The 17,812-nt window shown below is 40.0% G+C and overlaps 1 protein-coding gene across 5 annotated transcripts in view; it reads right to left on the bottom strand.

Annotated features, from left to right (window-relative positions):
• The window catches only part of AP4S1 (adaptor related protein complex 4 subunit sigma 1), a 73,296-nt gene that overhangs the window by 39,389 nt on the left and 16,095 nt on the right, over positions 1-17,812 (bottom strand). For 2 of the 5 annotated variants that reach the window (XM_008710403.2, XM_008710401.2), the window contains exons 2-4: positions 6,689-6,903; positions 3,955-4,041; positions 2,855-2,923 (exon numbers count right to left, since the gene is read on the bottom strand). In XM_008710403.2, the coding sequence (XP_008708625.1) occupies positions 2,855-2,923; positions 3,955-4,041; positions 6,689-6,826 (294 nt within the window). In that variant the 5' untranslated portion in view covers positions 6,827-6,903. Of the gene's footprint in view, positions 1-2,854; positions 2,924-3,954; positions 4,042-6,688; positions 6,904-7,835; positions 7,922-8,486; positions 8,516-9,130; positions 9,260-17,812 lie in introns of those variants that run through there. The other 3 variants (XM_040620805.1, XM_040620806.1, XM_008710402.2) reach the window with 3 other exon arrangements.

Raw genomic sequence — 17,812 nt, 5'->3', positions numbered from 1 at the left:
CCAACTGAGCCACCCAGGCACCCCACAACAATTTGAATTTTTTAACAAGTTCCCAGGTGATGTTTATGTTGCTGGTCCAGGAACCACACTTTGAGAACCACTGCACTAAAGCAATGAAGGCTGGCTAGCGGATGGTTCCATGCCAGGAGTCTGCCAAACTTTACTTCATGTATTAGGAGTTAGGTTGAAGATATAACTTCTTAACCTGAGTTTTGCCCGTAGCATGGTGAATACAGAGTGCACTTAATATTACTAATGATGGAGCACATTCCACTCACTGTCTCGAGATGAAGCAACTTGAAATAGTTCCCTCCTAATCCTTTTATTTAAAAGCAAAACGAAAGAAGCAAAACAACTTTGAAAACTCAGTTTGTGCCACTACTGCCTCTCAAGAATGTCTAACCAAGGCTTAGGAAGGCCTATGGGAGCAGAGTAAAACATCTTCACTGATTCTTTTTTAAAAGAATATTGGATTTCAAGCTAACTACAAAGTTAATGTCATCACGATAGTGTAGTACTGGCAGAAGGATAAATATATAGATCATTGGAACAGAACTGGAAGTCCAGAAATAAATCCTTATATTTATGGTCGACTGGTTTTTTGACAGGGCTGCCAAGACGATTCAGTGGGGGGAAAGAATAGTCATTTCAACCTGTGGTGTTGGGAAAATTGGATATCTACATACAAAAGAATGAAGTTAGTTAGACCCCTACTTCACACCATATACAAAAATTACTTAAAATGGATCAAAGAACTAAATGTAGGAGTTAAAACTATAAAACTAAGAAGAAAACAATGGAGTAAATCTTCATGACCTTAGGTTAGGCAAAGCCTTTTTAGACATGTCACCAAAAACATAAGCAACAAAAGAAAAAATAAATTGAATTTCATCAAAATTAAAAACTATCGTGATTCAAAGAACACTATCAAGAAAGTGAAAATTTCTCCCACTGAATGAGAGAAAAATTTTCGAATCATATCCGGTAGGTATTTGTACTTGTATTGAATTAGTTCAATCAAAGACATTTGTTTTTCTATTCAATCAATTCAAAGAGATCTGTATTCAGAATATAAAAAGAACTCTTAGAACTCAACAATAAATAGACAAATAATGCAACTGAAAAATGGACAAAGGATTTGAACAGACATTTCTCCAAAGAAGATATACAAATGGCCAATAAACACGTGAAAAGATGCTCAATATTTTTTATCCATCAATGAAATACAAATCAAAACCACAATTGATTGGCCTCTATACCACTTCATACCCACTAGGATGGCTATAGTCAGACAGATAATAAAAACTTTTGCCAAGAACATGGAGAAATTAGAACCCTCAAACACTGCTGATGAGAATTGAAATCATGCAGCCATGTTGGGAAAAACAGTTTGGTAGTGCATGAAAATATTAAACATGGAGTTAACCACATCACCTAGCAATTCCACTCCTAGGTATATTATACCCAAGAAAACTGAAACTGTGATGCCACACAAAAATGTTTACACGTATGTTTGAAGTTGCATTATTCATAATAGCCAAAAAGTATCAACCCAAATGTTCATCAGCTACTGAACGGATAAACAATATGTGGTATATCCATATAGCAGAATACTATTTGGCAGTAAAAAGGAAAGAAGTACTGACACACGCTATAACATGAATGAATCTTGAAAACATTGTGCTAAGTAAAAAAAAAGTCACAGAAGACCACATACTGTATAATTCTATAAAAACAAAATGTCTAGAACAGGCAAGCCTACAGAACAAAAAGTAGACTGGTGATTACCTAGGGCCTGGAGCAAGGGAGGGGGACCACTGGGAGGGAAATTCTAATAGCTATGGTGTTTGTTTGGGGTATGAAATATTCTTTTGTTGTTGTTGTTTTTTCCATTGTTAGGATTATTTTATTTTTATAAGTTTTCTTTAAAAAAACTTGTGTACTAATGTTACATGATGAGTAATTAACTTTGCAAAGAGAATCATGATAGGAATAAAATTATTAAATATTAATGTTGGAAAAAGCATCTTCTCTAATATGTTAAGTCAAAATACTTAAAGATACAGTGATTTCGTGGTGGTTATGAAATATTCTAAACTTGACTTTGCTGGTGGCTGCACAACTGTGGGTAAATACTGAAACCTATACACGTTAAATGGGTGAGTGTCAGGGTATGTAAATTCTTTTAAATACAGCTGGTTTTTTTTGTTGTTTTGTTTTTTAGAAAGGGGGCTGTTCGGAGGTGCCTGGGTGGCTCAGTCGGTTAAGCGTTTGACTCTTGGTTTAGGTTCAGATCATTATCTCAGGGTCGTGAGATCGAGCCCCATGTCAGGCTCTGCTTTCAGGGGGAGTCTGCTTGAGATTCTTTCCCTCCCCCTCAGCCCCTCTCCCCACTCTCACATGCACACCCTCTCTCTCTCTCAGATAAATAAATAAAATCTTTGAAAAGGGCGCTATTGGAAAGGAACTCATGTATTCCTTAGGGGAGTTGTTTTTGACCATCAAAGCAAAGGTGTGGATGGAAATGATTCCTAAACTAAAAAGGTTCCTAGTGCCTTAGGAAGGGAAACAGAAAAAAAGAGAGAGAGAGAAAGTTAAATAGCAAAGTCTCTTAATTAAAAGAAACACATAAGAGGTTCTTAGGCTTATAGAACTGGTTCTTTATAAGGATCTAAGGCACACAGTGGTTTGTAACACTTTGGATGAGCCAGAAGGAAAGGTAAAGAAAATGTGGCATCTTCTGAGTTTTAACTTTTACACATTAAAGCTCTATATGAACATAGGTTCTTGATATAGACCCATTTCTGGGAAATTGGGCAGAGGACAAAAGCCATTTTTTAGTCATTAGACTTACCACTCTGCTGAAGTACTCATCTAACACTTCCACAAAGTTATGGATGAATTCATAAATGGCCATCTCGTTCTGAAATAAAAAAGGAAGGGCACAATTAGTTTTAGTATGGCCCGTGTGTAAATTAGACACTGAATGTTAGACAAATATTCAGAATAGTTCCATGATTCGCTTGTTTGAAAGAAGCTTATCAATTGGGGGAAAGTCAAAAAGCTTAACCTCTAAGATTTTAGTCCCTAATGAACTTAGCTGGACTGAAACCAGAGCAAGTCTAGTGTTTACGGTTTTGAGCTCTGCTCCCTGACTTTATCATCAACTGGCTAAAACAATGTTTCACCACTTTTCCATTTGGGAAGATGGGAAACTAGCTCCAGGCTTGGTTCATGGATAAAAGGACAATCAACTGAAATTCTGAAGTATCTTAAATCTTAAACGCCTTTTCATGGATTCAATAGCCACAGATTCTGTTGATGTGGGACTGAGGTTTCTGAAAAGGTGAACTAAATCTGAGGAAATTCAATCACAACACAATCATATTTATAGTTTGCTCTGGCTTCTGATCTGTCAGCCTATATTTAATGCCACAATTGACTGGCCTCTACACCTGTCTAAGCTGCCCCCCCAACAAGGAACACGGGCAAGACACCGGTATGGCCTAGGGTCAAGGAAAGCATTCCGTGGTTTTGTGCTTCTCCACAAGCTGCTCATCTAATCCAAGAAAAATCCTAGATATTTTTCTTCCACGCGACTTTCCCTAGCCTTGATAGAAACCAAGATCCTTTAAGAGTCAAGATAATTCTTAGATAGGCAAGTAGGGAAGAAAACGCCAATTTAAGGAGGAAGAAAATCAGACTGTCAGGGTGCCTAGGTGGGTCGGTTGAGTGTCTGCCTTTGGCTCAGGTCACGATCCCAGGGTCCTGGGATCAAGCCCCATGTTAGGCTCCTTGCTCGGTGAGGAGCCTGCTTCTTCCTCTGCCTCTCCCCCTGCTTGCTCTCTCTCTCTGTCAGATAAATAAATAAAATCTTAAAAAAAATTTTTTTTTTAAATCAGACTGTCATTCCTAATTTTCCTGCATTTTCCATAGGCTCCTCTATTACCTTACCTCAGTATCATTAACTCCAACCACAATGAAGAGAGCTGCATACTGTCGATAGATCAGCTTAAAATCCTTGAATTCAATGAAAGAGCACTAGAAAAAACACAATTAGATATTAATTCCTATGGTTGCCACAGATTTCTTCAAAATGGCCCGCATAATTTCTAGGTTCTGATTTCAGTATCGGGCAACACATTCCTAGAAATATACGATATTAAAATGTTACACAGTCTTGGTTGGTTGCCTATTGGTTTCCTCCTCACAATATTCGGGGGCCTACTTGAAAGCATCTCTAGTGAGAGGCAGAGAAGGTTCTAGGAAAGAAGCCTTGAGCACCCACGTGGGTTCCCACCTGTACTCCTTCTCATTCCTTTGCTTTGCTCTCTATGGAAATCAGCAGGCAAAGGTACTGAATAATTTTAAACTGCCTCCAACACGAAAATTAGCCAACATGACAAAGAAGATTTTCTTCTTTTCATCTCCCCTAGGCTCTTCTGGAAGCAATTAGAGATTTAGTTTTGTACTATTTAATAGCCACTGAACAGCCAAATATACACTGCATACACACATGCAAAAAAGTATCCTGATTTCTTTTTCCTAGACCCATGAAAAGAATCAGTGTAGACTCTTTTATAAATTATTTAAAGTTTTGGCTTTTGTGGGGCAGATGCTAGACAAAATCTCCCATTGTAAACATTGCTTCCTATGAATTAATAACTAGTTTACCACCACTGGCTGGTGGATAGAACAACTCCCTTCCTATTCATCTCTCTCCTACAGCCATTGTACAAAGGGTACTGGGAAGGCACTGGGGACAGGAACTGGAGAGCAGCCTAAAGGCGCAGTGCTGCCCTTCCTTCGGACTTTCAGGGATGCTTGACCAAATGTGACTTCGCATGAACTGTATGGCTATTTGCACTGGGATAATTGCTTCTGGGGGCCCAAATGCACCTGGAGATGAAGCTGTGAGTTTTAATTATGAAATTTCTTCCATGGGAAAGCCATTGGACAATCTATAAAATGGGGGGATTTTAGGCTTTTATTTAAAATGAGGATAACCATAAGAAGTGCAGGACCACGCTGCAGCTTTTGGCTCACTGCAGAGCCAGTGTGATTTCTACTCAGTTGGATCTTTCTTTCAAGGAAACACAACCTATCTGAAAGAACTGAAGAACATTTTTCAAAGCCTCTCAGGAGTTACTGACGAAAAAAAAAAAAGTACCGAAACACCTTTGTGGATAAAATAAAAATGAAGCTGAGATTGTGTTACTTCAGTGCCTAATTATCCCAAAGCCCAGTGGGTTCCTTTTGAAATCTAAAATAATTCAGAGGGTGCCTGGGTGGCTCAGTCAGTTAAGTGTCTGCCTTCGGCTCAGGTCATGATCCCAGGGTCCTGGGATCGAGCCCCACATGGGGCTCCCTGCTCAGGGGAGTCTGCTCCCTCTGCCCCTCCCCCTCAGCTCATGCTCTTTCTCTCTCTCCCCCCCTTTCTCATTTTCTCTCTCTCTCAAGTAAATAAAGAAAATCTTAAAAAAAAAAAAAAGAATTCAGAATGCTTCAGAAATATCTAACAATATATTCGTTCCAAAGCATATATTTCGAAGGGTAAGGTATCAGTGAAGATGGTGTTTGAAATTGCGCAGTGCCTGCATTCTGCAGAAAGATTCAACAGGAATGCTTCTGGAGTTTATCTTTATTTAAAGTGTGTGGCTATTAACACAGCCCTTTAATACTTCCTGTTTCCCTTTGACAACTATATGAAGCAATGTGTGCCACGGCAGGCCAAAGTTGTCATTCAAAGAGGACTCTGAGATGTTGAGACTGGAAAATTGATTTAGAAGCCAAGGGAAACACAGTTTCAACATGTAACTTCTGAGCACTGATGTACCTTAATATTTTAAGACCTAGCAGTGGTTCCCACAGGCAGCCTTTCTCATATGCTGTGAAATGGAGAACTGGCAAAATTAATGGGTGATTTAAACAAACTTTCTGATTTCGCTGCAGTTTGTTCAGTGATTTCCAACAGACTCTAAGTTTAGGACCCAGATTAAGTAATTCTCCAATTAAACCTCTTTGAAAAATAGACTCAGTTCCTAAAATTCCTATTTGTTATTATTTTAATGATTTTGTTTAACCTCAATTTTGACAGAATGGGTAGATTTGTTGTTTCATATGAGTTTTTAACTTCTACTTACCCCATTTACATAATAAAACAAGACAAGTTCAAATAAAATTTGTTTTTTAAATCACGAGTTCTAGGATTATGCTGGTGTTAAGTTTACAAAAATGATAAGCAGAAAAAAAAACTACCCTCTCCATGAGAATCATGCTAGTATCTTCTGGCACAAAGTCGGTCTTGAGTGCTCCCCTCTATAGCAGTCATCTGACCATCTCTTGGCTTAGAGAGAGCCACCTGCTGGGGGCACCCCTAAGAGTTGTAAGGGCTAAACTCCTATGGACAAAAAAAGAAGATACCCCTATTAGCTGGAATAAATTTGAGACAAATATGCTGACCTAAATAAGAACTCAAGGCTTTTCCTGGTTTTCCTTGTTTGTATTTTCCTTAAGGGGATATAAAGAGAGCTATGCCTCAGTCTTCATTTCACTTCATTTGTTATTTTCCCTAATAGCTGTTGAAAGAATGCAGTTCAAAGAAAATGATGGCCCTTGAGACTCAGTAATAACAGATCTGCCATTGCCAAGCTGAATGTGGTGATAAAAGAGAGAACCAGAAACTTACCTGTTCACTGGATCGGGAGAGACAGCTCTTTATGACTTCCGTTTCCAGAAGTGTACGCTTATTCATCTCCACATGTTCATAGTATTTAGAAAGTCGGGTCTGTCCTTGTTTATTCACCATGAGGAAAAATTTTATCATTTTTTTTTTCCTGGCCAATATTTTTCCAGGTAGTTCAAAAGTTATGCCAAGGGGTGCCTATAATTAGAACCTGAAAGCTGAAAGAACAAAAAGCTAAGATCAAATATCTCAAATAATAATTTTAGATATGTTCTATGGATGAACCAGAAGTAAATAAAATGTGGTCTGATAATACTGGTCTTTACTCCTATGAATTAAATGAGGTTTTAATGAATAACTAAACATAAATTTTCATTAGTTACCTCCCCCCCCCAAAAAAATTTTGTTTTTAAGTAGGCTCCATGCCCAGCGCAGAGCCTAATGTGGGGCTTGAACTTACGACCCTGAGATCAAGACCTGGGCTGAAATAAAGAGTAGGATGTTTGACTGAGCCATGTAGGTGCCCTTCTTCCAAAACATTTTTGAATTCTCCCAGTACTTCTACTCATATTTGCTTAACAGATTCATCATTTCTGTTGGGCATCAACTATGTGTCAAGTACCAAGAGAATACAAAGAAAAAGAAGTGGTGATTTCTTTCTTTCTTTCTTTCTTTCTTTCTTTCTTTCTTTCTTTCTTTCTTTCTTTCCAATGTTTAGAACATTTTATTAAAGCAAAAATTGTGGGAATTAAGTGAAATAGAAAAACACAGTAAAGATTTACAAAAACACTGATAACACCACTCAAGTCACACACAAATAAAAATGCAGAAAGGTCTTAAAAAGTTCATGGGTTGAGGGGCACCTGGGTGGCTTAGTTGGTTGAGCGCCTGACTCTTGATTTCAGCTCATATCATGATCTCAGGATCGTGGGATCGAGCCCCCAGTCAGGCTCTGTGCTCAGCACGGAGTCCACTTGAGATTCTCTCTCGCCTCTCCCTCTGCCCCTCCCCCTGCATGTGCTCTCTCTCAATATAAATAAGTAAATCAATAAATAAAATATTTTTAAGGAAAGTTTATAAGCTGAAAATTATGGAGATTTCCTAAAGTGGATGTAACTGCTCCCTGCTGAGTATAGCGTTGATACAAGACCTTTGAGTGAATGCTGTCCCCAGCTTTTCTGCAATCCAGCGTTCCCTAGAAATTTGTTCTTTGGGAGATTCAGACTTGAAGACGGCCTGAGAGGACAAGGTAAGAGTTGAGACAGTCACGTAACTTATGGTCTAATTTTCTTCATCCTACTGGCTGTGTTGCGGTTATACGTATACACAGCTGGGGTCTTTTTCTTCAGCCTTCGCTAATATTCAAAAGGATATGAAGGATATGAGAAATTTCTCATTGCTTGAGCAAAAATTCAGCACATAAAAGGTGGAGTGGGGAGCATCTGTACTAGGACTAAAAAGTTCTGTCTGATGGAAAATTAGTAAGTAGTGATTCCTGATCTTTCTGACCTTCACCCCTAGCAAAGGTGCTGGATAGGTAAACGAGCAACAGCAGTACAAGGAGATGAGATGTAACCAGGACAGGTATAATACTTCTACGGTACACAGAAGGGAGGGATGAGGAACATCATGGGAGAGTTGGAAATGGCTTCCCAGAGGAGGGGCATTAAAGCGAGATCTTGAAGAATGATCCAGAGGGAGAGACGCTGAGGCAGAGAAAATAGGGGGAGCTCTGGGAAGTTCACTGCAGACGCAGGTCAGAGGGGCAGGAACGATGGTAGCAGGAAATTGAGCTGCTCACATAAATAAAATTGGCTTTAGAAGTCATCCTAAGGAGGGGCGCCTGGGAGGCTCAGCCGGTAGAGTGTCTGCCTTCGGCTCAGGTCATGATCCCAGGGTCCTGGGATCGAGCCCCGCTTCCAGCTCCCTGCTCAGTGGGGAGCCTGCTTCTCCCTCTCGCTCTCCCTCTGTGTTCTCTCTCGCTCAAATAAAATCCTTAAAAAAAAAAAAGTCATGCTAAGGAATATGAACTTTATTTTATGAACAGTAGAGACAAGATCTACAGTGACATTTTCTTCCTTCACTGTTGGAAGCAGTAGTAGTAATCTCCACTATTTGCCAAAGTCCCCCACCGAGACCCTCTAACCCGTCCTCTGGAAGGTCCTCTACCAAGCAATTTACGCATATTACTTAATTCTCACAATTCTCTGAGGCAGCTACTTGTGTTATTCCCAGTCTAAGGCCAATCAAATTGAAGTTCGGGGATGTTAGGATCCCCAAAGTCTCTAGATTACCTGTGTCGGAAATGAGATGCAGCTCAGAAGCCAAGCACATGCCTGGACCCATGACACCCCCTAACTCGTCCTCATCACTCAAGGGTTCATGCTTGCAGTTTTATTTCTAACTCGGCTGTGCTAATCTCGTGTTTGGTCCTCCCATACTTACTTGAGGTTTTGAAATGATCAGGGCAAGAGAGCACAGTACTCTCAGTACTGGTCAGTACCTCCTTCATCAGGAGCACCGGAGCTGCCTTACTGACTCCCCTGCCAACAGCATATGCACGTTTTGTAAGATCTATGAAAATTCAGTGCAAAAGACCAACATTAATAATGGTTCTTAAATGAACTTTTTTTTAAGGATTTTATTTATTTATTTGAGAGAGAGAGAGTGTGTGCGCATGAGTGGGGGAGGGCCACAGAGGGAAAGAGACAGGGAGAAGCAGAGAAGCAGACTCTCTGCTGAGCAGGGAGCCTGATGCAGGACTCGATCCTAGGACCCTGGGATCATGACCTGAGCCGAAGGCAGACGCTTAAATGACTAGCCACCCAGGTGTCCCTCTTAAATGAACTTTTAAAATTTGGAATAATTTTACAGAAAAGTTGCAACAGATTACAGGATAATTCTTGGACTACATTTTGTATTATTCTTTGCCCTCCCAGTTCATCTCTTATTTCCTAAACCATATCAGACAGGTGGTTATCTCACAACAATTCCAAACATGAAGAGCTAGAAAGAGCCAGGCCCATTCTGGCAAAGCCTGGGCTGCCGTGTTCATTCAGGGCACAGGACAGGATGTTATGTAGACCAGCTCAGTCAGGGACATGGCAGCTGTGCCATGGGGGAGGCCTGTGGTCATTCACTCCCTTTTCCAGGAAGATAAGCTCACTACTGTAGGTGGGATTGCAACATACTCTGTTTAGTCATTTGGTATTAAGTGCCGCTTTTATTCTCCTTACAAATTACTGCCAGTAAATTACGGCTGGAGACCAGTAAATTACGTTACCATCCATTCTTTTATTCCCTTTTAGCAAAGTTATTTTAAAATGATCTTCGCCAAAAGTTAGAAATTACAATCCTATGCTCTGGATTCCAACTGCCAGCTAGAAGAAAGAGATATTGTCTTGGGTGTCTGGGTGGCTCAGTCGGTTGAGTGTTTGACTCCTGGTTTTGGCTCAGGTCATGACCTCAGGGCCCTGTCAGGGCTCCCTGCTCAGGGGGGAGTCTGCTTGTTTCCTTCTCCCTCAGCCCTCCCCCTACTCACTCACTCCCCTGTCTCTCTCTAAAATGAATAAATCTTAAAAAAAAAAAAAAAAAGAAAGAAAAAGATATTGTCTCAAAGGTACTTGTGGCCAAACCTTTGCTTTTAAATGCCCTGGCTGCGTGAAGTGGTAAAATGAGATGTAAAATGGTCCCATTGAGATGTTACACCAAGGGATCAAATTGGTTTCCACCTTAGCAAGCATAGCATTCCTTCCCACTGATTTCAAGAGCAAGGATGACAAACAAGGGCGTGTTGAACTGATACTCATTAGGATGCAGCCTTGAAAATAGTAGCTGAAGGCATCTAAAGGCTTGAATACATCATCTTTTTTTTTTTGCATGCTCATGAACAATTACACAATTTATAGCTGTAGGATTACACAGTGGTAATAAAGTGGACAAGTAAAACTGTAAACTCTATTATAAAATATACAAAGCCGAAATATACGTGCGGAGACTCAGAGACGAGCACATGTTTGAGAACAGAAGATGATGACTGCTTTAAGCAACTATCCTGGGTACTAATCATCAGGGAGGAGAGAAATCAAATAATTATGAAACTGAGGTAGGGCTATAAGGGAAGAATATGCCTAGACAAGCGCTGGGAGTGGCCAGGGAGCAGGTATGAACTTCCTTTGTTTATAAAACTCTTTGCATTCAACAACACACAGGGCTGAGGAAGATGTTTTGATTGCCAGGACCTAGGGGATTCCACACCCAAGAGCCTGTGTGAATCAAGGACAGATAAGGAAGGGAAATTTCACTGGGGCAAAGCCTTACACAAAGGATGCCAGGATGCCTAAAGGCCAGGATGAGGGGGTTTGGGATAGTCATAGTAGAATATGAGCAGATCAATGTCCCAAGACCCTGTATGATACAAACTGCAAGCCTAGAGAAAAGAAAGACTGGAATGCTTGCAATGCATACTGAATTGGGTACGGTTTTCATATTTCTGATGGTGTATTCTGAGACTGTCATCCAAAGATGACAAATAGATTTGAACTTGGGTGCCAACTGTGACTAACTGTATTTGCTGCTTTGAGCACCATGTTGGGAAGGATTCTGGAACTGTTCAGGTTCAAAGGGATGCCACGAATGATTAGTATGTCAGCCGCAGGTTAGGGAGCAGGGTGTGGCAACATATGCATCGCGTATCTGTCATCCCTGATGTGCACGCCCTTCATTCTGCAGATGGGAAAATGGATAATCTGAGATGTAGGGTGAAGTCTTGAATTCTGGCCCCTTGACTCATAATCCGATGCTCTCTTTATCTCATCACATTGCCTCTTTGCCTTGCTCAGTGTATTAGTGTCATTAGATGCTCATTTAAGCTTACTAGGTAAGCATCAACTTCAGGTAGCTTTGGGAACGATCAAGTCAATATTCTCTAATGCTGCTGCACATTTAATTTGGAGAATACCAAACAATACAATGCATGAAAACAGTCGAGTATGAAGTTTCTAGCAATCGAAGTGGTATTTGATGATGATTAATACCCTTTCAAGCTCTAAAGGCTTTTTATGTACCTCAGAATCAGACTATTGTAACACACACACACGGAATATTAGACAAAAACATGTTTGGCCCCATAAAAGTGAATGAAATCAAATCCTCCAAGTTAAGAAGCAAATTTCCACCAGGGAAACATAAAGTCCTCATAACAGTATAACAGTCAAAAGCATGAACTGGGGCCTGACTGTTAATTTTGTGATCCTTGGCAAGTTACTTAATCTTTTTGTACTCAGTCAAAGGTACAATGGGAATATAATAGATAGTACTTACCTTCTGGGTTGTAAGGATTAGAGGAGTTAGTATATGTAAGGTTCTTAGAACTGGGTTTAGCAGTTGGCACATAGTACGGGCTACAAAAGTGTTGGCGAAAGTCATTACGATAATATATCATGTTGTCGTCAGTGAAGTCTGCCTATTCCAGCTCCCTCTTGCTAATCATAAAGAGCTAACTATCCTTTCTTTGAAGCCATTACTGTATCTTACAAAACTTGTCATCCTATGTAATGATAATCTGATTACATACTAAGCGCCCCTACAAGATCAGTGATTTTTACTTCTTTATTGTGACAATTTTATTGTGACCCAGCACACAGTACGTATATATCTGATTCAGTGATATATGATGCTCACCAAACAATACCTACCCAGACTGTGTGTACTGTACTCTAGTGTTTTTGTGACATTTTATTAAAAAATGTAGTTGTAAGGTGTTTGGGTTACGTAGATATATGGATTTTTCTTTTTTTTTTTTTTTAAGATTTATTTGAGAGAGAGCACGTGTGTATGAGCGGCAGGTGGGGGGGGTGCAAAGGAAGAGGGAGAAGCAGACTCCCTGCTGAATGGGGAGCCCAGCACGGGGCTTGATCCCAGGACCCTGGGATCATGACCTGAGCCGAAAGCAGATGCTTAATGGACTGAGCCCCAACATACAAAAGGCACATACTATCAACACGATCTATCACTATTGAAACTGAAGTTGGTCATCTGCCCAAGACAGTTTTTGTTAAGTTTCTGTACTATAAAGTTATCCCCCACCCCCTTCCATACCATACTCTCTGGAAGTCATTATATGTACCCCACATTTAAAGGGTGGGGAGTTATGTTCCATCTCCTTGAAGGAGAAGTACCTACGTAAATTATTTGGAATTCTACTGCACAAGAGATCTGTCTACCACACCCCATTATTTATTTATTCATTCAATCACTTATTTATATCAGTAGGGACTCATGGATATTTTATTTTATACTTTGGGTTATAATACAATATGAGCCACTGATTTTTAATTTCAGAAGCCACTAAAGAACTGTGGCCCAAAGTGTGAAAAACACTATATTAGAACATGAACTTGTGGGTAGGGTTCATATCTTATTTCAGATCTTTGTACAGTGCCTAGTGCAAGAGAATATCCAATAAATGTTTGTTGAATGAATGAAATAATAAAGACTTTTTTTTAAGTGATAATTTTTCCTTAAAAAAAAATCACATCAGTATTCAAACAAAGCAGATACATAATGTACCCTGGTACCCCAACTCCTGCCCCAAAGCCTGTCAGTCTTCTCAAAGATAAAACCAATGCTCAAATTCTCCTAGACGTTCTATACATTTACAGGTAAATATGCACACATGTGGCGCAACTTTATTTTTTTAAACCTAAATGTGGGGGTGCCTGGGTGGCGCAGTCGTTAAGCGTCTGCCTTCGGCTCAGGGCGTGATCCCGGCGTTGTGGGATCGAGCCCCACATCAGGCTTCTCCGCTGGGAGCCTGCTTCTTCCTCTCCCACTCCCCCTGCTTGTGTTCCCTCTCTTGCTGGCTGTCTCTCTCTGTCAAATAAATAAATAAAATCTTAAAAAAAAAAACAAAAAAAAAAACTAAATGTGACTGAACTCTAAAATGCTAAGAGGCTAGCCTAGGGTTTATCCTCTTCTGGTACCTTTGAATGACCAGGTGCACTCACGAAGCCCTGGCTGGACCCTATAAAAGGGCACTGAAGAGATGCGATTTGGAATTCATCAGGAGCACTTGCTGTTCACTCGTCTAGTCCAGGCTCTCCTGGCCTTTGTCCCCTTGATCCAAGGGCCGTGGCTCCCATTCTTTCTCTGGCCTTAGTTCTTAATGACCTGGCTTGGATATCTGCAATCTTCCAGGACTTGACCTTTGGTATTTGCCCTCTGGCTGGAACCCCGGAAGCCTCTGGCACCCAGCCCTTGCCCTGTTAACTAGGAGTAGCAGCTACCTTACAGAGCGGTAGCGGAAGATTAAATGAGGTAAATGATGTAATTCTTGTAAAACACTGAACACACTGACTTCTTTCATTTCCTCTCTTATTGTGTATTAAACTAGAAAGGAATGCTGATAAGATTATAAGGAAACAGATAGGTATATGTATACATTGTGAGTGGTCCTTAAATTGTTACAAATTTTCTACAGTGTAACTTGATAGAATTGAACCAAAAAAATCATGAAAATGATTCTGCCATTTAACTCAAGCATTTCTGTCTTGGAAATCTATCCTAAGGCATAATTTTAAATCCACAGGCATGAAAATATTTATAGTAACATCATTTATAATAGTGAAAAATGACAAAGCTCAGATATTAGAAACTGAGAACCAGGTGTTAAATGAACACCATCTTGATAATTTTTAACCATTAAAATAAATATGCAACAGACCATAAGAGACGCTTAAGCATAGGAAACAAACTGAGGGCTGCTGGAGGGGAGTGGGGTGGGGGATGGGGTTACTGGGTGATGGACATTAAGGAGGGCATGTGATGTAATGAGCACTGGGTATGATACAAGACTGATGAATCACTGACCTCTACCTCTGAAACCAATAATACATTTTAAGTTAATTGAATTTATTTTTTATTTTTTTTAGATTTTATCTATTTATTCGACAGAGATAGAGACAGCCAGCGACAGAGGGAGCACAAGCAGGGGGAGTGGGAGAGGAAGAAGCAGGCTCATAGCGGAGGAGCCTGATGTGGGGCTCGATCCCAGAACGCCGGGATCACGCCCCGAGCCGAAGGCAGACGCTTAACCGCTGTGCCACCCAGGCGCCCCTAAGTTAATTGAATTTAAATAAACATTTAAAAAAGAAAAAAGAAAAATATACAGAGTATGCAGAAAAATGGGAAAATGTAGATTCAATAAAGTCACAAAGTCAGAACACCAAATTCTATACCCATATAGATTACAATTATGTAGAGGCAATATCGAGACTAGACAGAAATCATACAAAAATAATAAACAAACAGACAAAAAGAGATTAGAAAGATGAACCTTGAACACATCATGCTAACTGAAAGAAGCCAATCACAAGGACACTATATTGTATGATTCCATTTATATGAAATGTCAGGAATGGGGAAATCTATAGAGAAAGTAAATACATTAGGATTGCCAGGGGACGGGGGTTTGGGATGGGAGGTCTAAGAGGTATAGGGCTGTGATTATGGTTGAACAAATGTGAGTATATAAAAGCCACTGAATTGTACACTTTAAATAAGTGAATTGTATGGCATATGAATTATATCTCAATAAAGCCTGTTAAAAAAAAAAAAAAAAAAAGACCAGACAATCTGGAAGAGCTCCCAGTGGCCAAAGCTGGAACAATTTGGACAACAAATAACAGAGTATCAGATTATTACCCAAAGTATAAAATAAGTATACATTAGTACATACTGATATAAATACATGATTGAATAAATAAACAGGACAGAAGAATCCCACATACAAGTTTCGCCCGCTATCTGAAAGTAGACGGTTCCCAGGAAACCTTTACTAAGCCAAAATGGCAACAAAGCAAAGAAGCAATTACTATTAATTTATATGGGAAAAATTTTGAGCATTCTCAGACACAAAAAATAACCTCTCTTAGGCTTTTCTGATGCCTTAGGACTCATCTTGCTAAGGGATGTACAAAATAAATTGAGAGAAAGCACAGATCCTCAGGGACACAGTTCAAAGCTCTGGCAGATTGATGCTGTCATGCTGAGTGTGGTTCCCGGGGTTCCCGGGGAAGGAGCTTGGCGGGGCCCCTCTGGCCGCTCCGGGTGTGCACTGCCTCTGTGACTGCTCACTGCAAAACCAATGCTCCACACTATTTTTGCTTTTCGCCTTTTCTCATAAAAGTGAAAATCCTCTTTGGATTTCTTTCAGTTAACGAAAGCGGGTACTAACGTTCACGTAGGTCGTTCATAAAAGCAAAAGGTTTTCAATGGGAGATACCTGTGTATCTGTTGATAGGCTCTCCTCCAGGAGGTGGAGCTTAAATTCCCCCACCCATTCACTGGAGGGTGAGCCGAACTTAGTGACTCACTTCCAAAGGACAGCGTGTGGAAACAGAAAATGGTAACCTCACAGGAGAAAAACCTGGCACACACCACCTTACCCAGTGACGAAGGCTAACATCATCAGTCATGTCATGTCCCCTGATATGAGGTGATGAGAAAAGTACTTCATCTCTGCGGTATTCTTCCCCAAACCCACAGCCCAATTCTAATCATGCAAAAATTCAGTAGGAAAAACAAAAAACAAAAAACAAAAAACAAATGAAGGGACATTCCAAAAACTATTTGACCTGTATTTCCCAAAACTGTCAAGAAAAACAAGGAAAGAGTGAGAAAGTATCAGAGATCAGAGGAGATTAAGTAGCTAGTGGTGACTACATGCAAAGTGGTATCCTGGAGGGGATCCTGAACAGAGAAAGGGCATTAATAAAGAACTGGTGAGGGGCGCCTGGCTGGCTCAGTCAGAAGAGAATGCGACTCTTGATCTTGGGGTTGTGAGTTTGAGCCCCATTTTGGGTGTAGAGATTACTTAAAAATAAATAAATAAACTTAAAAAAAATTTTGGTGAGGGGTGCCTGGGTGGCTCAGTCGGTTGAGTGTTTGCCTTCTGCTCAGGTCATGACTCCAGGATCCCCTGATCAAGCGCCGCATTGGGCTCTCTGCTCAGCAGGGAGTCTGCTTCTCCCTCTCCCTCTGTGTGTGCACTTTCTATCTCGCTCCCTTTCTCAAATCAATAAGTAAAATCTTAAAAAAAAATTTTTTTGGGTGAAACGTGAGAATAGTCTGAGTTTAGTTAATAATAATGCTACCCATGTTGGTTTTTTAGATTTGACAAATGTACCATGGTAATATGAAATGAAAACATTAGGGGAGATGGGTGAAGATATTCAGAAATTCTCTATACTATCTTTGCAATTCTTTTATAAATCTAAAATTATTTCAAATAAAAAGTTTATTTTTAAAAAAGGAGAGAGGGGCCCCTGTCTGGCTCAGTTGGAAAAGAATGTGACTCTTGATCTCTGGGTCATGAGATTGAGCCCCATATTGGGTGTAGAGATTACTTAGATTAAAAAAAAAAAAAACAAAAAAAACTTTAAAGGATTTGTTTGTTGGTGTGTCTGAGTGTAGAAGTCTGTGTCACATTGGTTATATTAGTTATTTTTGGTTATATTGCTTAAGTAAGTTTTTATCAGTATATTATAGATGTTTAGGTATGAGGTTCATTTTTATTAATATTCCCAACAATTATACTTCAGGCTTTCTTATTTTCATTTAGCTAAGAAGCATATTAATTTTAATAGATGAGGTGTGTGTGTGTATCAATGTATACGTTCTATAAATGGATTACTATGCCCTTTGGTCGGGCTCTGTTCTGACCTGGATAACCTCTGAACTCCCAGTAACGCTTCCACCACACATCACCATTCGGGAACTTTTCCTCTTTTTCCCTAGTTCAGGGTTCAGAAAAGCTTTTTCTGTAAAAGCCAGGTAGTATTTTAGGCTCTGAGGGCCATATGGTCTCTTTCTCAACTAGTCACTCTGCCCCTGCGGAATGAAAGCAGCCCACACGATATAAATTATATGTAAAGAAACGGGTGCAGCTGTGTTCCAAGAAAACTTTATTTATAAAAGCAGTCAGCAACTGGATTTAGTCTGCAGGCTGTAGTTTGCTCTGCTCTAGACCAGTGCTTATCAAACTTAATGAGCACACAAATCACTTGGGGAGCTTATTAAAATATAGAAGCTGATTCAGTAGGTCTGGAGCAGGAACCATACACGGAG

This window comes from Ursus maritimus, unplaced genomic scaffold, assembly GCF_017311325.1.
Source record: "Ursus maritimus isolate PB19 unplaced genomic scaffold, ASM1731132v1 scaffold_36, whole genome shotgun sequence".
NCBI classification, from domain to species: Eukaryota; Metazoa; Chordata; class Mammalia; order Carnivora; family Ursidae; genus Ursus; species Ursus maritimus.
Note: the sequence above shows the minus strand (reverse complement) of the source record. Positions and strands in the feature narration are given on the sequence as shown.